Consider the following 20408-nt stretch of genomic DNA (forward strand, 5'->3'; position numbering starts at 1 on the left):
TTCCTGGAGATAATTCAGGCAGTGGTTCTCTCGTCACATAAGGTTTTTAAGCCAGAAGGGGAGAATCTGTGAACACCAGGGTCACCACAGGTGAAGGTGTCCCAAGGTATTTGTCAGAACAGCACAGGGAGTGGACAGAGTCCCCACTGGACAGAGGCCTGAGTTCTGTCTCAGTTATATTCACAACCAGAGCTGATAGCTTGGAAATGATTGGGCCTTCAGTTCTTCCAAGGTGATTCACCTGAGATCTCGAAGGTAACATCTAGCCCAGAAATTCAATGATACCATGATCTGGCTACAGTAGTGTTCCTATCCCCAGACTGTACTCTAGAATCTCCTGGGGAGCTTTTTTCTAAAAAAGTATCCTCACGGCCAAGAAATCAGTAAGGGAGGAAACAAAGACAAAACGAGGGTAAGGTTAGCACCCAAAATTCACATCCTAAGGCCTTGTACACCCAACTGGAAAGAAAAGATGCAAATTTGGCACCAAGTTTCCAGGCAAACAGAGTGGCTTGAGAGTCCTTAAGAGAAAAGAAACATGCAGCTCAAGAGGATTTGGAGCTGTCCGTGGTGCTGACATGTTTGTCGTTTGGCCTTTCATAATCTGTGACGTGAAAAGCCACATCCTTCACCATATCCTGCAGTGATATATACAGTGCTGGTCCTTGAGACCATTTTTTACAGTGTCCCTGGGATAGGCTGTGGCATGACATCATTCAGCGAAACGATGTAGCACATGAACTCAGCTCTCTGCCAGTCTGGCTTTAGTCAAACATACATATAGAGTTGGCCAGTTTAACTTACACTTTATTTATAATGAGAGTAAAGTTCCTTAGACACTTAAGAGTATAAGGTTATCCTTAAATATATTTTATATAAGAAATATGGCACAAATATGTGGAGTCAGTAGCCTTTTAAATCAATCTGATTCCATATACTTAGTAGTCACTTTGTAAATATGTTATATTTGTTATATTTAATCATGCATATATATATATACACACATACATATATATATCCTATACAATCATGCATTAACAACAGGGATATCTTCTGAGAAATTCATTGTTAAGCAAGTTTGTAGTTGTGTGAACATCATAAAAGGCACTTATACAAACCTAGATGGTGTAGCCTACTACACACCTAGGCTATGTGGTATAGCCTATGGTTCCTAAGCTACAAACTGGCATAGCATGTTACTGTACTGAATACTGTATGCAAGTGTAACACAATGGTAAGTGTTTGTGTATCTAAACATATCTAAACATAGAGAACGGATAATAAAAATATGGTATAAAAGATGGGACACCTGTATAGAGCACTTACCATGAATGGAGCTTGCAGGCCTGGAAGTTGTGTGGGATGAGTGAATGTGAAGACTCAGGACATTACTGTCCACTCCTGTAGACTTTATAAACCATACACTTAGGCTACACTAAGCTTACTAGAAAATTGTTTTCCTTCAGTAATTAACCTTGGATTACTGTAATGTTTTTACTTTATAAATGTAATATTTTTAACTTTTGGCTCTTTTGTAATGCTTAGCTTAAAACACAAGCGTACAACTGTACAAAAATATTTTCTTTCTTGATATTCTGTAAGCCTTTTTCCATTTTTGAAATTTATTTTGGGGATACTCTATTCTTCATGATGTGCTTATTTCACATTGCATATAAGGTTTTTAAGCCAGAAGGGGAGAATCTGTGAACACCAGGGTCACCACAGGTGAAGGTGTCCCAAGGTATTTGTCAGAACAGCACAGGGAGTGGACAGAGTCCCCACTGGACAGAGGCCTGAGTTCTGTCTCAGTTATATTCACAACCAGAGCTGATAGCTTGGAAATGATTGGGCCTTCAGTTCTTCCAAGGTGATTCACCTGAGATCTCGAAGGTAACATCTAGCCCAGAAATTCAATGATACCATGATCTACATAAGATCAAAACATCTTATGTGCCCCATAAATATGCACACCTATTATATACCCAGAAAAATTAAAAATAAAATTTTATTTTTTAAGTTTTTTTGTTAAAAACTAAGACACAGACACAGACACATGCATTAGCCTAGTCCTACACAAGGTCAGGACTACCTTCCATCTCCATATCTTGTTCCACTGGAAGTTCTTCAGGGCAGTAATGTGGCAGGGAGGGTTTCTGGGGTCTCCAAGGGGTAGGCACCCCATGCCTTGCCCTCTGCCAGGTTTGGCTGCACAACCATGACACCTGTAGGCACAACGATGAGCCTTCTGGGGTCTGGCCTTCCGAAGTCAAATGTCAAGAACACAAAACACACCTCCATGGGCCCCCAGTGACCATATCTGGATGCCCATGACAAGATATAAGGAGCTCCCCACCCACACCCCAGACAGCCAGAGACTCAGGCATCTCTCTAGGGTTCTCCATAGAGAATCTGAACAATGAAGATAGTTGATGTTTACTGAGCCCCTAGCAAAGTACTTCATCTCCCTAATCCCACCCTCTGAGGTAGGAGTTACTGTTACATCCCTGCTTTACACATGAGGACACAGCACAGAAAGGTTGGATGACTAGGTCAGATATACACAGCTGATCAAGGATAGAGCTGGGATCTGAGCACAGGTCTGTCCAGCTCCAGCCACTCAACTCCCTGACATCCCTGAGCCAGGTCTCAGACAGTGTCAAGATCAATGCAGCTGGGCATCCTGGATACATCATCCTTCACATTAGAGCCCTGGGGTGCCATCTTTGTCATTAGCAAGATAGGATGTCCCTCCTGCCACCATGTGTGCTTCTCTTCATGCCCCAACAAGCTCTACCTAGAGACCCCCTGCCCAGTTATCCTCCTACTCCTAGCATCTGACCCAGGCTGTGCCATCTAGAGAGAGCATCTGGGCTGAACCTCATGTCCAGCCCAGAGCAGAGAAGTAGTCAGAGGGTGGCTTGGCCAGCGTGTGTTTCCGCCCTGTGCCCCACTCCCCTGTGTAGAGATCCTCACCCTCCAGTGGAGACCCGGACTGGAGTGGATAATGCAGACACACATTGGGTTTGGTTTTTTGTTTGTTTGTTTTGAGTTGGAATTTCTCTTCATTGCCCAGGCTGGAGTGCAATGGCGCAATCTTGGTTCACTGCAACCTCTGTCTCCCGGGTTCAAGCAATTCTCCTGCCTCAGCCTCCCGAGTAGCTGGGACTACAGGCGCCCACCACCACACTCGGCTAATTTTTGTATTTTTAGTAGAGATGAGGTTTCACCATGTTGGCTAGACTGGTCTCAAACTCCTGACCTCAGGTGATCCATCCGCCTCAGCCCACCAAAGTGCTGGGATTATAGGCATGAGCCACCACAGCTGGCCGGGTTTTTAAATAGAATTTGTTTGATTGGGTTTCTTTTTTGTGATGCCTTAGAGCAAAGCTGACAGGCAGACCAGGCTTGAAGATGTGTCAGGTTGTAACCGGGAGATTCCCACAGAGTGCTGGGGGGTGGGTAGTGTGTCTCATTCTTTTGGTTGGTGCAGAAAATGAACTGCTGGCTTGTGCATTGATGTGCTGGTCACAGCCACAAGGCCCCACAGCATATGTGGCATTTTACCGGGTCCCCGAGATTTTCTTTTGCTGCTCCTCACTGCTTTCTGTGAAGTTTAATTTCTTATGTGAATTCATCATTGATTCCTGATGCTTCAGCTTACCCGTGTTTTGGCCTCTAGCTCTATTCTGCCTGGTGGTCCTGCGGAGCAGAGCAATGAAGAATAATCAATGATCGCTGTTGCCTGCTTGGTGATTTGGAGAACCCTATTTCTTCCTCTCCACTTTCCCCACTGACCACTCTCAGCTGATGCTCCCAGCTCTTGTGGTGCTGATTTCTGCCCGTAATTTACAGTAGCACTTGATATCAGCACTAGCTTCTTAGGGCTCTGGGCATGGAGGATTCTTCACACCTGTTTGTTGCCTGAGTGGGCTGGGATTAGGTACCCCATCTGCAGGAGCATGGTGTGGGCAGGGTAGGTCAGGGCATCAGTTCCCTGAAGCTATGGCTGACAGGTGGTGAGGGAGATTCCAAGGCCCCAAGGAGAGCCTCCTTGGAATAAGGGATGCTGAAGGGGTCCTTTGTCTCAGAGCCAGCGATTAGGTTGCAGTTCTTTGTGCTGGCGAGTCCACAGGCAAGAGGGATCTGTATGAAAGGGAAACCTAAAAAATGAAGGCTGCGACCCAGGGAGCCAGCTTCATTGTTGCTGCAACTTAAAAATAAGGTGTAGGATCCGCCCAGCCAGACATAGAGCCACGGACTAGCAGGCAGCTTCCAGCTCTGCACAGGCTCATGAAAGCTCCTTGAACTCTTTGAATGTCAGTGTTGCTGTTCTGTATTTTCCTCTATTTCTGTAGGTTCACAGTAGTGTTTTGTTAGGGAGATGCCAGGCAAGCACTTGAGCGTGCAGTGATTGTGAAACTTAATCCCACCTTGGAAGTTCCTTTTTTGATTGCCTTCCTGCTTTTTTCCTGGTAAAATAACCCTTTCCCCCCCAACCCCTTCTTCTCCCTTCTCCTTGTTTGCTGATGTTCTCCACAGAACAAAGAGTTCAAGACATTGTCGGAGCAGCTGTCCATGACCACCTCCACATATACCATGGAGGTGGAACGACTGAAGAAGGAGCTGGAGCACTGCCAGCAGAGCCCAGGTGAGGACAGCAACCCGAGGCTGCAGGAGGAGGTGGAGAGCCTGCGCACAGAGCTGCAGAGGGCCCACTCAGAGCGCAAGATCCTGGAGGATGCCCACAGCAGGGAAAAGGATGAGCTGAGGAAGGTATGCTCGGGCCAGAGGGGCAGGCACTGGCAAGCAGAGTGGGTGGGCACATGGAGCCACCCCTCAGAGACCACTGCTGCTTGAAGTGGTAAAAATGCCATGGACTTGGGCTTGTGTCCACAGACTGACCATTCATTTTATGTCTAGACAGAAAGTGGCATGCTTTGGAGAAACCCACACAAGCATGACTGTGCTTCTGCTGTTAGCTAGACACTGTGGCATCCCCTGGGAGGGGCACATGGTATCTGCCTGCGAGCATTGTTTTTGTGGTCTAGAGTTAGGCTCAGGGCTGGCTCTGTGGCCTGCATCCTTGGCAAGAAAGCCATGACAGAGGCTGGGACTGCTCTTGATGTTGCCTGCAGGGATGGGGCAGCCTCTGAGCACCCTTGCTGATGATGCAGCATTGTGCTTTAGCGGATGCGCCTCACCTTTGAACACTGAAAGTCTCAGCCTGTCATACCCACTCTAGTGGGCTTATTTCTTACACCATGAAATAGAACTTCCTGAGCTTTGCCCCAACCCTGAACATCAGGGCACAGAGATTCCCTGCTCTACTGCCAAGATAACTGTTCCAGCCAGGGAAGTCCCAAGGGCCCCTGGAGAGCCCCCTACAGACTTGGGTCATTGGTGTTCTGCCTTCCACCTGCCCCCCACCCCCATCTCTACAAGCCACAGGGAAAATAGCATGTTGCTCACTTATTCAATGTCTGTCCATCAGTGGGGAATCGCAGTGGGTGGGAACCTAAGAGGGAGAGATGCAGTGTTCAGGGTGTTGGAGTAACATTTTCAAAACTGGGACAGGCTAGATGCTGCTGCAGGAAGAGCCCTGGGGTAGACAGGGGAGTTCCCAGACTCCCATCCCCACTCTGACATTCCCAAGGATGTGCAGAAAGCCTCACTGGCCTTAGTTCCCTCATCTGTGTGTATATTTGTAAAAGTTGGTTCAGATCGTCTCCAAGCCCCCTTCTGGACTTGCACCTGGCCACCTCCATGAGATTGTGTTTGGCTCCCGGAAGGAACAGAGGCCCTCATCCCTATGTGGGAGTCTTTCTCTCTTCTATTTCCCACTGCCTTTCCTGGCCTGAGCCCTCACACACATCTGAGGAACATGCAGACACCTGTGGAGGTGAGAGCCTACAGTGCCGGCACTTGCTGGGCTTGCGTAGATCTTCCCATCTTGGGCATCAGCACCATCAGCTCCTGCCTTCACCCAGACCCCAGGGATCTCCAGGGGCCAGAGGTGGGATTTAGGTGTGGGAATTAGGGAAAGAAGAAAGTCAGATGCAGCCTTCCCATAAAAGGCCACCCTCCTGATGTGTTGCTTTGAGGCACCACGAGACCCTCTGCCCAGACAAGTCACCTGCCAGCCTGCCCACCTTGAGGAATAGGATAAAGCATGTGTTGCTTGGAAACACTGTTAAATGTGGCTACAAGCCTGTAACCTACAAATCCACACTGGAATCCTGAAATTCCACACTTGTGGTTTGTCTAACCTTGGGAGCAGATGAATGGGATGGTAACCCTTCTACATGAATAAAAACCAGAAGGTGAGCTCTCAAGCCAGAAAGAAAGGATCAATAATAGAACTAGAACTCCAGAGATTAGTGATCCTGGGAGAAAGGAACATCCCCTGCATGTGTGCCCCAGGCAGATCAGACACCTGCAAAGTCTGTTTACCCAGCAGATCCACAAAATCAGGTCTCACCTATCTCTGCCCCAATAGATAGCACTTGACTCATCAGCTCCCCAGCCCCCTGCCCTGCTTCCCACTAAACATGCTACGACTTGGGGACTTCAGCACTCTAAAACCCCAAGTCTCCATCAAAAGGAGTGCATATGTAATATGAAAATCTTTGTTGGAAGAGCAAAACAGAAGCAGACTCCCTCCTCCTCTCCTTAAAAAAAAAATTGCTACTCTTCCCTAGCAATAATATACTGGCCTAGGTCTTAAAGAAAATTAGAACTTGGAATTGGTAACAAAAAATTAAGGATGCTGCAAGGAGGGGAATGCTAGTAGAAGACTAATGCAAAAGCCCCTTCCCTACCCCAATGTAAGCAAATCTGAACTTAGTAACACTCAGAAACCAACAGGAGATGACTCATGGAGTGGCATGTCCACCTCTTTCCTGGAAAAGAAAAAGCGGAAGCAAACATTCTTTAGGATCTTCAGAATCTTTCTGTGGTGGTGGTTGGGGTAGGTAGACAAACTGGCTGGCTTTTTTTGTTTTGTCTTCTGCGCCTCCTCAGGGTCTAATATTTATCCAAGCCACTGTGTCAATCTCAATAAATGCTGAATAATCAGACAATCGGTTTCCTCCTGGGCTAGAGCTGGAGCCTGCTCTGCGTTGAGCGAGATTGATGAGACCAGCCAAGCACAGTGAGGGGGCTGACTGCTAGTAGATGTTTAATTAATGAGTTTGATATTTCCATCAGCAAAGGCAGGGAGTGTTGTATTGGATCTGCTATCCTGGAAAACTCTGGGCTTGCCATCTCTGGCGATATTAATTGGCAGGCCACGTGGCTGCTCTGCCTTGGCCTGTGGGAGGCCAAGACTCCCTGGGGGCAGGAATTCATCTCTGTGTCCACAGAGCACAGAGCAGCCCTGTTGCATAAGTGAGATGACATCCTTTTCTACTAAAGGTTTCCGTTGTTTTGGCGCCTCCACGGGGTGGTCCACACCCAAGCCCTTAGCCTCCTTCCCTTTTAGCCTGTGGAATGTGTACATTTCATTCTTTTTGAAAGCTTCAGTGAGCCCTATGCCAGCTGCTTTTGTACAGCTGTGCTGTTTTGCATGGCCACTCTGTTTGGTGAGAGAGAGGCACTCCCCCAGGGCTGCCCTAGGCACAGAGGTGATAACTCATTCAGAATCTGCTCTGAATACTGCTCAGTGGGACCAGAGAAAGGGCCGGCTTGGTGCAGGGCTGTGGTGGGTGAGGAGGAGCCACCCACAGCCAGGTGCCTGGCTCTCTGAGTGGGCGTCCCTGGTCCTTGTGAGAGATGACTAGCAGGCCCCCAGGCAGTGAGCATTCAGACTAGTGGGGCTGGGTTGTGCATTGTCTCAAGACATCAGTCACAGAACCACTAGCCGCTAGTTGGTTGCCTTGGGCAGTTCCAGTTATAAAGGTTTTGATTTTTCCAAATAGAGGTAGAGAGATCTGGCTTGGGGAATGGGGGCTGTCACAGCAGAGTGTGTTGAGCCTTCTCCCCAAAGGCGCAGAGCAGAACTACTTTCACCAGCTAAGAGGGAGTTGTGCTCATAGCAGCACCAGGACTCATGGTTCACGTGGAGCCTGAGGGTTGTTAGGAAGCAGACCCTGACCCATCTCTGGAAGGACATTGTCTCGCTGCAGAAAGCACAAAAGTTCATGGTCCTTCATTCAGCAGGTGTTTGAATGCCGGTATGTGTTAGATCCTGTTCTACACACTGGGGCAAAAGGTGAATGGTTTTCGAAAAAGCCCTTCTCATTCTTAAGGAGCTTAAACGTGTGGGGATGGGGGAAGAAAGTAGACAGGAATCGAACACAAATTACCCACCACAGGCTGTAAACAACAATGAAGCAGAGTAAAGGCGATGGAGGGCGACCTGTGGGGCCTGAGGGTGCGGTTTCACTTTTGATGGCCAGAGAAGATCTCCCTGAGAAGACACCTGAGTGAAGGGAGAGGATAAACCAAGGCGATTTGGGGGAACAGGTGACAGGTATAGCACAGATGCACAGGCCTTGGGGCAGGAAAAGCCTGGGTGGGTGTGAGGACCAACGCAGTGCCCTCTGGGCTCAGGTGGAGTGAGGAGACGAATACTAGGAGCACGGCTGCGGTCAGGAAGGATCTTCTGACTTCAAGGGCAGCCTTGGTCCATGAAACCTCCAGAGACACCAGCAACCCTGTCCCAGGCACTTCAGCTTCTATGAGCTTAGGGGTGGGAGAGGAATTAAAACACATCTGCAGGACCATTTTGAAGATACTTTAGCCAATCGTTTCAAAGTTGACTTACGATCCAAAGGAGGTTGATTTTCAACTTCTGCTTTCATAACTCACCTAGTTTAAAAGACAAATTCATACTGTGCTTACTTAGAAGAACATTCTCAGAGAATGGTCAAATGAACACTTCTAGGGTTTGGAGAATTAAAGGTGTTGTCCCTACCTAGGGCTGCGCCTGTAAATTTCTGTGATGTGGTAACTGCACAGCAGCAAGGACAGATGGCAGATGAGCCTTCTCTGATCAGCGTTGTCCAACCAGTTTTCCCATGTTTGCTACTGGAAACCATGCGCTGGCTCTTCTTACAGTACTAATATCCCACTTGAAAATATAAGACAGAACGAAGCCCATAGCTACATTTGTATCCCCAAAGACAAACTAGTAAAGGCAGTTCTTTAGCATATAGCTGGGGCATTTGTTTAATTTAAAAGGGACTATATCAGCCTCATAGTTACAGGATTTCCCCTCAGTGTTGGTTCTGATAAGCTGTCCCAAATAAGCTTTTAGAAGAAACACTTTGAGCAATATTGCCTGCAAGAGTTAAGACTAACCACTCCCCCCACTCCAAAAAAAAAAGGAGCTGCTAAATGGCGTTGAATAAGGCTGAAACCTAAGGTATTATGTATCATCCTCAGGGGATGCTGCTGCCTGTTTTGTGTTATTAAAGCATCTCTCACTGCACCCAGCAGCCCTGACAGTCACAAAGTTGGGGCGGGGGGAGGGGGCGGTGAATTTGGCTGCAAAAGTTTGTTACCTGCTGTGTCTGCCAACAGCTGTGTTAGCTGGCTGGGAAGACTGGGGGTGTCTGGTACCTGGGGAAATATGATTGAGGAAGCATTCTGTCACCTCCCTGGGGTGTGGAGCTGAGTGTGGGATTGGTCCTTTCCCGCTGTTCATGAAAGATCAGGAACATGGGCCTACCTCCAAAATTGTTTAGGTGAGCAAGAAAAACAAATCCCCCGATGCCACTTTAATACATGGATTAAAATAGCAAAGCCAAGTCAGAGACCTGCATTCATGAATCAAAGCCTCAGAGGGAGATGGAGGGAAGAAATGAGGCTCAAAAACAATAGGAGGTGGGCCGGGCGCGGTGGCTCACACCTGTAATCCCAGCACTTTGGGAGGCCGAGGCGGGTGGATCACAAGGTCAAGAGATCGAGACCATCCTGGTCAACATGATGAAACCCCATCTCTACTAAAAATACAAAAAATTAGCTGGGCATGGTGATGCGTGCCTGTAATCCCAGCTACTCAGGAGGCTGAGGCAGGAGAATTGCCTGAACCCAGGAGGCAGAGGTTGCGGTGAGTCAAGATCGTGCCATTGCACTCCAGTCTGGATAACAAGAGCAAAACTCCGTCTCAAAAAAAAAAAAAAAAAAAAAAACAATAGGAGGTGTAGGTGGCATACACACTGTTAACCACGGCTCTCCCAGACTGTAGTCTTGACTCAGGTTTTAGATCATAGGTTATCCAAGGAAGTTACATGTTCTTAGGTGGCATTCATAGGACTGGAGATTTCAGGACCCACTTGGTGATGATGTCATGCACTCTGTGCTAGTTAGATGGCATGTTCTATTTCAGAGGAGTGTTGACTGTGTGCAGGATGCTCAAACAATGGTGAGGGGTCTTGGTCTTCCCAGGTCACCGGCTGCTCTGTGAGCCATCTGGATATTAGGAGGATGTTAAGGGAAAGCAAAGTTTTGCTCCGTGGTAAGGTCTGGTTACTTCACAGCCAGTAAAACCTGCCAGTAGTTGGCTAATTCAGAGGGCACAGCCTTGTTCCCGGCAGGGTAGGACAGAACCCCTGCCTTCCTTACTGTGACATAGATCATGCTTCCTTGCACCACTCTAGGCTCTATTTTGTAGGGTAGTTTCTCCTGTTGGGTTGTTTTCAGTTTGATTTTGCTTATATGTCTAGAAAAGTGAAATCTGTTTTGATCATTTGCCAAGTTAATTTAAAGGTGCTCATAAAGTCAATGAGTGGTGAAGTGCTTCTAGTAATAGCAAATTAGATGCACTGGAAGAGTGTTTTTCCCACACTGTATGTGCTTCCTAAACGGAATTATTTGATTAAACAAGCTCATGTATTCTAGATATTTTAGTCAATTATAAACACATTTATTTAAAAAAAAAAAAATTAAAAGGAGCCCTTATTTGTGACTGAGGGAATGCAGGCTCCTTAACTTGGTCTGCAGGGCACTTCTATTCATTGATAAGCTCTCAGGTGCTGGCAGTGGCCTGTGTTCTGAGGATGTGACAGCCCAGTGGTCCTCTTGGTCCATACTGAGGACTCTGGTCCAGGCTGAGCAGGCATGTGCGTGAGGAAGCATTGCTGTCCCGCGGGCTCCGGAGAGACGTGCAGGCCTCATCGGAGCAGGATACTGAGCACGGGGGCACCCCCACCAACCCACGTGGTGTAGGAAGGTTTCCCAGGAGAGTGATGGTCAAGAGCTAATGATAAGAAGAAATTAACCAGTGAAGGATTGATAAGACAGAGCCTGGCAGAAGAAACAGTGAAATGTTCAGGCAGAAGCTGGAGGGCAGGAAGAGGCTGGGGAGAGGAGCTGGGTCCACCCAGGTCAAGTTAGGAGAATAAGAGGAGTTCAGTGTTTCCTTGGGATAAAGGAAGAGAAGCCATTCACAAGCTGATTCTCACTCCCTCTACCTACCCAGCCTTGCCTTTTTTCAGTTCTCCTGTTTTGGCAACGTAGAACTCTTCACATTTCCAAACCCGTGTCCCTCCTCCTTCCAGACCTTTCAACTGCTGTTCTTTCCACCTAGAATGGCCCTCCCCTCAGCTGCCTGAGACATCCCACTTCCGGGCCTAATCCAGATGACCCCCGCCTCTTGTGAAGACTTCATGGGCTCTGAGGCTACCTCCTTTTCCTTCTAAATCACCTTTTTGTAGTGGTTCTCAATCAGGGGTGATTTTGCCATCAGAGGACATATGGCAGTGCCTGGAGACATTCTGGTTTTCACAAACTGAAGGTGGGAGGAGGATGTGTGATACTGGCATCTAGTGGGTAGAAGCCAGGGATGCTGCCGAACACCCAGTCATGCACAGGACAGTCCCCCACTCCCCCAAGAGAGAATTATCCAGCCCAGAATGTTGACAGTGTCAAGGCTGAAAATCTTTGCTTTATAGGAAGCTGCTACAGCCCTTACTGGTATCATTACTATGTATGCACCTGTCCCTCACCCCTACCAGGCTGCACACTCTCTGAGGGCAGCTACCATATTAGACTGTTCTTGCATTACTATAAAGAAACACCTGTGGCTACATAACTTATAGGTAAAGAATGTTTAATTGGCTCACAGTTCTGTAAGCTGTACAGGAAGTGTAGTGCTGGCATCTGTCCCAATGAGGGCCTCAGGGAGCTTCCAGTCATGGCAGAAGGTGAAAGGGGAGCAGGCATCACATGATGACAATGGGAACAAGAGAGAGTGGGGAGGTGCCACACACTTTTAAACAACCAGATCTCACGTGAACTCAGTCAGAACTCATCCCTCACCAAGGGGATGGTGCTACAGCATTCATGAGGCATCCACCCCCATGACCCAGTCACCTCCCACAGGGCCCTACCTCCAACACCGGGAATCACATTTCAACACGAGATTTGGAGGAAATGAATGTCCAAACCATATTAGCTACCATGAGTCAGTCTGTCTCATTTGGCATCCCCTAGTCCTGGCAAGGCTCCTGGTACAGAGAGGTGTATCAGGAAATGTATGATGGATGAGTGACAGCCTTGCCCTGTGTCATACCGGAGGCCAGAACTAGGCTTGGTGAGGACGTGCCTATACGGATAAAACATTGCCACTCTCGGTGCTTTTTCTTCTGTACCTTGCCCTCATCACCAAGTCACATTTTAGCCTCTGAAGGCATACAACGTCTGTTGCATTAATTATTATAGGCAATACATTGCCAAAGAATAACAACTTGGTATGACTAGTTTGATGCTTGTACGTTTTTATCAGCTTTATCTGATTTGACCTCCTGTGGGGAGAAAGCCACCCCCTTTGCCTGACTCTCCATACCGAGAGTCCCTGACTATGCTTATCATTTACTTGTGGGATGAGGAGTTCTGCTGGGTATAAAGACATAAGACCAGCAGTTCTCAACCTCTAGAGCCTCAGAATTACCTGGATGACTTTTGAAAATACTGTCATCAGAGCCTCCTCCTTGTAACTCATGGAAACCCATCCACAGATAAATGGATGAAACAAACAGTCTGCTCCACTTGAGGGGAAAGAAAAATTGGAAAACACCTTGAAATTTGAAGGAGTTCTAGAACATTAAGCATGTTGGCCGGGCACCAGCGGCTCATACCTATAAACCCAGCATTTTGGGAGGCCAAGGTGGGCAGATCACTTGAGCCCAAGAGTTGGAGACCAGCCTGACCAACATGGCGAAACTCCATCTCTACAAACAATACAAAAATTAGCCAGGCATGTTGGCATGCACGTGTAGTCCCAGCTACTCAGGAGGTGAGGTGGGAGGATTACCCAAGCCCAGGGAAGTCAAGTCACGACTGCACTCCAGCCTGGGTAACAGGATGAGACCTTGTCTTAAAAAAAATAAAAAATAAAAAAATAAAGATATTGATACAGTGCTTAGAGCTTTTTGCAAGCGCTTGATAGTATTGTGTATCTTAATTTTCTATATGGGACCTTAAGGGACAAACCTAATGTAAGGCCACTACAGATCCATCAGCAGCTCCCCAGAGTGGCTGAGGTACCTGTAAGTGAGAGTCGCTACCATTTGAGTTCCTTGGGTGGGGAGAGCTAGTGACCTCAATCCTGGGCTCCAGCCTGTTGCCATTTTTTCCTGCCCCTTTCTACATGATGCTGAGGGTGGGGTAGCTGCTCCCTTAACCCATCTCTGGGTGCCTTGAGCTTAATTTAAAACTAGGAGAGGAAGGAAAGATAGCATTTAAGCATTGTAACCAGTTGAAATTCAAACCTCATGCAGGCTTCTGCTGGCTTAGTCCACATTCCTAGGGCCACCTCTCTTGGTTTTAATGCCATAAAGTCTAGAAGAGTTCGGAAGGTGATTCTCTGATGGGGGTGCAGGTGGGTCCTCGGGTCCGTATGGTCATCTGTCCTCCACTCCACATGGTCATCTTCTAGGTTGCAATCCCAGTAGTCACAGTGAGTCCCTCTGCCACTGCACACATGCTAGTCGTTATGTGTCGTGGTACTGTACTGAGGATGTCATTTCTTGAGACTCTTTCTACACAGGTTGAGACGAGTCCTCCGGAAGATGACTGGATCCCGTGACTTGGGCTAGAAAGGGTGAGGCGGTTCCTTGTGTCAGTCAGTGCAGTCTTGCTCATCATATTGGAGAGGCTGGCCACTCAGACCAAAACCTAGAAGCCTGTCTTGCTACTCAACTTTGTATCTTTTGCCACACCTAGCACAGTGTGCAATGCTTAATAGAATGCTTTGTTTGTGGAATGATTTCCTAAACAGCTTTATTGAATATAATTCACATACTATTCAGTTCTCCCATTTAGAGTATACAGTTCATTGGTTTTTAAAATATATTCAGAGTTTTGCCACCATCACCATAGTCTGATTTTAGAAAATTTTCATCACCACAAAAAGGAATTCTGTATCCATTAGCATGCATACCCATTTGCCCAGTTCTCCACCCTCGCTCTAGGCAACCCCAAATCTACTTTCTGTCCAGATATTTGTTTGTTCTGGACATTTCATATAAATGGAGTCATGCAATATGTGATCTTTTGTGACTGGCTTCTTTTGCTTAGCATAAAGCTTTCAAGAGCTATCCATGTCATAGCATGGATCAGCACTTTATTCCTTTCTATTAACATAATATTGCATTGCATGGATATACTATATTCATTGGTTGACGGATATGTGGGTTGTTTTCACTTTTTGGCTCTTATGAATAATGCTGCTACAAACATTTGTGTACAAGGTTTTGTGTGGACTAGGTTTTCATTTCTCTTGGGTATATGCCTAGGAGTGGAATTGCTGGGTCACATGGCAACTCTATGTTAAACCTTTTGAGGAATTGCCAGAATGTTTTCCAGATCGGCTGCATCATTTTACATTCCCACCAGCAGTATATGAGGATTCCGATTTCTTCATATTCTCACCAACACTTGATATTGTCTGTCTTTATTATAGCCATCCTAGTAAGTGTGAACTGGGATTTGTATTTCCCTAATAAGATATTGAGTGCCTTTTATATGTTTATTGTCCATTTGTATATCTTTTTTGAAGAAATGTCTATTTCAGTTCTTTGCCTCATTTTTTAAATTGGGTTGTCTCTTTGTTGTTGAGTTGCAAGTGATTTTTATATATTCATGTTACAAGTCATGTATCACAGGAGTCCCCAAGCACCCAGCCACAGACCAGTACTGGTCTGTAGCCCATTAGGAACCAGGCTGCACAGCAGGAGGTGAGTGGTTCGCAAGCAAAGCTTCATCTGTATTTACAGCCACTCCCCATAGCTCGCATTACTGCCTGAGCTCTGCCTCCTGTCAAATCAGCAATGGCATTAGATTCTCATAGGAACACAAACCTTATTGTGACTGCATGCGTGAGGGACCTAGGTTACACACTCCTTATGAGAATCTAATACCTGATGATCTGTCACTGTCTCCCATCACCCCCAGATGGGACCGTCTAGTTGCAGGAAAACAAGTTCAGGGTTCCCACTGATTCTGCATTATGGTGAGTTGTATAATGATTTCATTACATATTCCAATGTAATAATAATAGAAATAAAGTGCGTAATAAATGTAAATTGTTTGAATCATCCTGAAACCATTCCCGCCGACCCTGGTGCATGGAAAAATTGTCTTCCATCAAACTCATGCCTGGTGCCAAAAAAGGTTGGGGACCACTGGTATATCAGATATGTGATTTGAAAATATTTTTTCCCATTCTGTGGGTTGCCCTTCTACTTTCTTGATGGTTTGAAGTGTAAAAACTTAAAATTTAATGAAGTTGAATTTATTTTTAATTTGGTTCCTTGAGCTTTTGGCATTGTATTTAAGAAAACACTGCCTAATCCAAAGGTCGCAAAGATTTGTTGCTGTTTTCTTCTGAGAGTTTTATAGTTTTAGCTCTTAACATTTAAGTCTTTAATGCATTTTGAGTTAACTTTTGTATATTGCGAGGTAGTGGTACAGCTTTATTCTTTTCCCTGTAGATAACCATTTGTCCCAGCACCTTTAATTAAAAGACTATTCTTTTCCTCATTGAATTGTTTTGGCACGCTTGTCAAAAATCAAGTGACTGTCACTGTAAAAGTTAATTCTGTTTCGTTGATTGGTGTGTCTATCTTTATGCCAGTGTCTAACTGTCTTTATTACTTTATCTTCTAGTAAGTTTTAAAATTTTAAACTGTGATTCTTCCAACTTTGTTCATCTTTTTCAAGATTGTTTTGGGTATTCTGAATCCCTAGATATTACATATTAATTTCAGGACCAGCTCATTAATTTCTGCAGAGAAGTCACGCAGGATCTTCATAAGGATGACATTGAGTCCGTAGATGAATTTGAGGAGTGTTGCCATCTTAAAAAGTGTTTTGGTCTATTATCTCAGGATGTCCTTCCATTTATTAAGATCTTCTTTAATTTCTTTCAATAATGCTTTTTTGTTTACCAAGTATGAATTTTATACTTGTTAAATTTATTCCTAAGTATTTTTATGCCATTATAGTGGGATAGTTTTCTTAATTTATTTTTCAGATTGTTCATTGCAAATATATAGAAATATAATTGAGTTTTATATATTGAAGTTGAACCCTGCAATCTGAACTCATTTATTAGTTCTAATAGTTTTTAAGTGAATTTCTTAGGATTTTCTATATACAAGATTGTGTCATCTGCAGACAGAGGTAGTTTTACTTCTTCCTTTTCATTCTGGATGCTTCAGTATAATGCTGAATAGAAGTGGCAAGAGCAGACACCCTTGTCTTCCTGATCTTAGGGGAAATGTATTCAGTCTTTCACCATAAAGTGCGGCATTAGCTATAGATTCTTTATCAGGTTGAGGATGTTTACATCTATTTATTCTTTGAGTGTTTTTATCATAACCATTTGCTAGTATTTAGTTGAGAATTTTTCAATCTATATTCATAAGAGATACTGGGCTGTAGTTCTGGGTTTTTTGTGATGTCTTTGGTTTTGGTATCAGAGTAATACTGACCTCTTAGAATGGAATTGGGAAGCGTTCCCTCTTCTAATTTTTGGGATAATTTGTAAAGAGTAGATACTGTTTAAATTTTTGGTAAGTGGTGGAATGATTTTGAAGTGTGTATTTCCATTTCATTCCCAGTAAGAGTAATGTAGAACCATCTACATTTATCAGTCAGCTGCCCTATGCAGTGCCCTCTGCTTGGTGCTTCACATGCGTCATCTCATTGAATACTGAAAAACCCTGTGAAGTGGGTTTCCATTTTATAGAGGAGGAGGCAAGTTGATAGAGCCCAGGGTCTGTGTGGCTATGAAACGTGATGTCTTTGCCATATACCACACTTAGGATGTGATCACAAGAGATCATTCTGTGGGGAATGGTGATGGATCAGCCAACCTTGGGGGAATGGAGATCTCAAGTCTGTAAGCCTGAATTTTGAGGAGTCACTGGCATGTGTTATTTGTTCTCTTCCTGCCTGTTTTTACCTTGCTCAACTATGTCCTTATCTATGTCAAAAAGGCAGGGATGTGATTTTAGTAGGGAAAATTACTTGATGGCCTCCTGCAGAAGGAATCTCCAGGGGTTCCAAGTACAAAGGTGAATCAATTGTAATGTAGCCCCCATGTTACAAAAGACCCTTTCCCCCGCTCCTCTATACCAACTAATGATTTCAGATTCTCTTAGAACACAGTTGAATGTTTACTTTTTAAAAATCCACACAAATTATTGCTCCAGTAATAAATAGCAAAACTTTTTTTTAAATCTTACTTTGCACTTTTAATTCTTATTTGTCTTTGAGTAGACCACAATTTTTCTTTAATTAGTAGTTTTTCTTTTCTGCCTTTTTTTTTTCTGGTAATAGTCACCTTATTTTGGTTTTCTTTGTCAACGTCATCAGAAGTCCAACACTAGATTGGACAGTTGAATGTCAACAGCAAGTCATCACGTCTTTCTCAGAATTTGAATTATCCTGGTCCAATAGACAGGTAAAGCAAGTGGGATGAAGACCAGAGATAATTTGTTCATTGTGAGCTTTTGGCCTTCCTAAGACTCAGATTTGAGAGCTCAAATTTTAGTACGACGGGCAAACAAATATAAAAACATGAAAGCCTGTTACCTTTGTAAGTTCCTCAACAAGGCATGTGAGCTTGGGACAGACTTTTCATGATGCTTTTATGGACATTAGGTGACCAAAAATAGTACAGAGCTCATCTATCTTGTCTTAATGGGATTTTTCTTTCAGTACACAATTTTTCCTTGAAAACAAAAGAAGCTTCGACCAAATCAATTTTCTCCTTTACACCTATCCGGTTAAAAGCCAAATCCCACAAGAGGAGCCTCTCCTCTTTCCAGCATCATGAGACGTTTTTTCCCCTGCTGCTCTCTTCCAGCGAGTTGCAGACCTGGAGCAAGAAAATGCTCTCTTGAAAGATGAGAAAGAACAGCTCAACAGCCAAATCCTGTGCCAGTCTAAAGGTAAGTACCAAAGCACCTGAGTTTTATTCGGGGTTTTAATCTCTTTCCCTCACTGATTTCCCCCAAAGACTCCTGGCAAACATGCATTTAGACTAGAGGCTACAGAGGGGAGAGGATTTTAATAGAGGCAGATGACAAAAGAATAATGACCTTTAAGATCCTACTAAGACCTTCGACCTCATGAGTCTAAAGAGGTGAGACGTGTGTAATGAACAGTGTGCTACATGGGACTTGGAGTCAGGGAGGCCTGCACTCGATGTCTGACTCTGCCGTGTGCCTCTGTGCGGCCTTGAGCAGGTCTTCATTTTGTTCATCTGCTACATGGATATAGAGGTTTAGACATCGGGGGCTGATCAGAGGAACGAGGAAGAGGCTGCACGTGAAGTACTTAGGAGGGTGCATGACACGCAGCGAGTGCTCAGGAGCTGTCGTCACCGCTGGGTTTCACACATGTCTTTCATATCCACCCGCCCGTCATGGTTCCTTCTACCCAGTGGGTCATCTGTTAATGTTTGCTCAAGAGAGGGTCTTGAATCAGATCCCAAGTCAGCCCACCAGCTCCTGGGCTGCCATCAGTCCCCATGTGCCACTCAGCTGTGCCACAGACCCCAGTTTCTGCTGCGACTCAGAGTGACCTTGAGTAAATCCCCTTCTTCAGTCCTCAGGGTCCTCAATCATGTCACAAGAGAATGGAACCACATGACCTCACAGCCCCACCCAATGTCACATCTTTTTGAAAACATAAACTGTTTTTAAATCTCCTTTTAAAACACTTTTCTGTCCATTAATGTGAGTGATAAGTTTTGGCAGAGGAGCAGCCCATCCTTGTCTGTTTGCCTTCCCTCCTTTCAGCCCAGTCTCCTTTAATCTCCAAAAACCTGAAAGATCAGGACTAGGAAAAGAAGTGTGGAATAAGCCTTGGTTCTTCCAGGAATGCTGCCAGCAGTTGCTGTGACAGTTGGCAGAAGAGAAGTTGGGGAATCAACTGACGGAATTCTCACCTACGCTGCCAACTTCTCACTCCCCATTCCCTGAGAGCAGGCTCTTTCTCTCCCTGTCTGAATACTAACCCAGAGTAATGAGCATCACCTTTGTTCTGCAGTAGGTGAGGAGTGTAATAAATTCTGCAGTAGGTGATGAGCTCGTCAGGGGCAGTCTCTTAATAAGATATTAATCAGAAAGTGTGAGTCAGTACATGTGAGGCAGTCCATCCAGAAAAACTGCAGCTTAGCTTGTTGCTTTCCAGATGAATTTGCCCAGAACTCTGTGAAGGAAAACCTCCTGATGAAGAAAGAGCTGGAGGAGGAGCGATCCCGGTACCAGAACCTTGTGAAGGAATATTCACAGTTGGAGCAGAGATATGACAACCTTCGGGACGAGATGAGCATCATAAAGGCAAGCGGGGTGCTTCTGCTGTGCCGTGGCATGGGTCCCCTGGCTCCTGTCTGGCTTTCGACCCCCTGATCTCAGGCACTGCCTTCTGATATGGGATGTTCGGTCCATGTGTTGTATGCGCAGTGCTTGCCATTACTGCAGAGAGGCAAAAGTAGCTGGGCTGGGTGATCCATCTCTGCGGACAGCTCCTTTTCCAACTTCAGGGTCTTGTGAAGATCTCAGTTATGAGTTTAAGGAACATTCCACCCAAGTGTGTTATCTTTCCTGTTTCCTGTGATGGGAAGATTCCTGTGTGGAAACAGTAATGGTGTGTGGGAGTTCTCAGCTTCATTAGCGTGTGCGTGGCAGAGAGACCCACAAGGGCCTATAAAATATCATAAAATTGTCTGTGTATACTGCATCTCATCAGATTAGGAGACACAATCCAGCATTCCTGGACACAATCTGTCTCCTAATCTGATGAGATGCAGTATACATAGGAACAATTTTGTGATATTTTAGGATCTGTCATTCTTTTTTACCCCATGTAAACATTTCCTCCAGAAATGAGTATTCAAACAAGATGGAGTAAGTTAATTGCATAGAAGCCAGGAAGAAAAGCTAAATAGGAAC

The 20408-nt window shown here is 45.3% G+C and overlaps 1 protein-coding gene across 2 annotated transcripts in view; it reads left to right on the top strand.

The window, feature by feature from the left end:
- MYO5B (myosin VB) overlaps positions 1 to 20408 on the top strand; it is a 390752-nt gene that overhangs the window by 319181 nt on the left and 51163 nt on the right. For both annotated transcript variants that reach the window (XM_064379193.1, XM_012440811.2), the window contains exons 22-24: positions 4540 to 4773; positions 18317 to 18401; positions 19648 to 19796. In XM_064379193.1, coding sequence (XP_064235263.1) covers positions 4540 to 4773; positions 18317 to 18401; positions 19648 to 19796 — 468 coding nt within the window. The remainder of the gene's footprint in view (positions 1 to 4539; positions 4774 to 18316; positions 18402 to 19647; positions 19797 to 20408) is intronic.

The sequence above is a fragment of the Aotus nancymaae genome, unplaced genomic scaffold (assembly GCF_030222135.1).
Source record: "Aotus nancymaae isolate 86718 unplaced genomic scaffold, 86718_ANA_hifiasm-v0.15.2.pri h1tg000020l, whole genome shotgun sequence".
In the NCBI taxonomy this organism is placed as follows: domain Eukaryota; kingdom Metazoa; phylum Chordata; class Mammalia; order Primates; family Aotidae; genus Aotus; species Aotus nancymaae.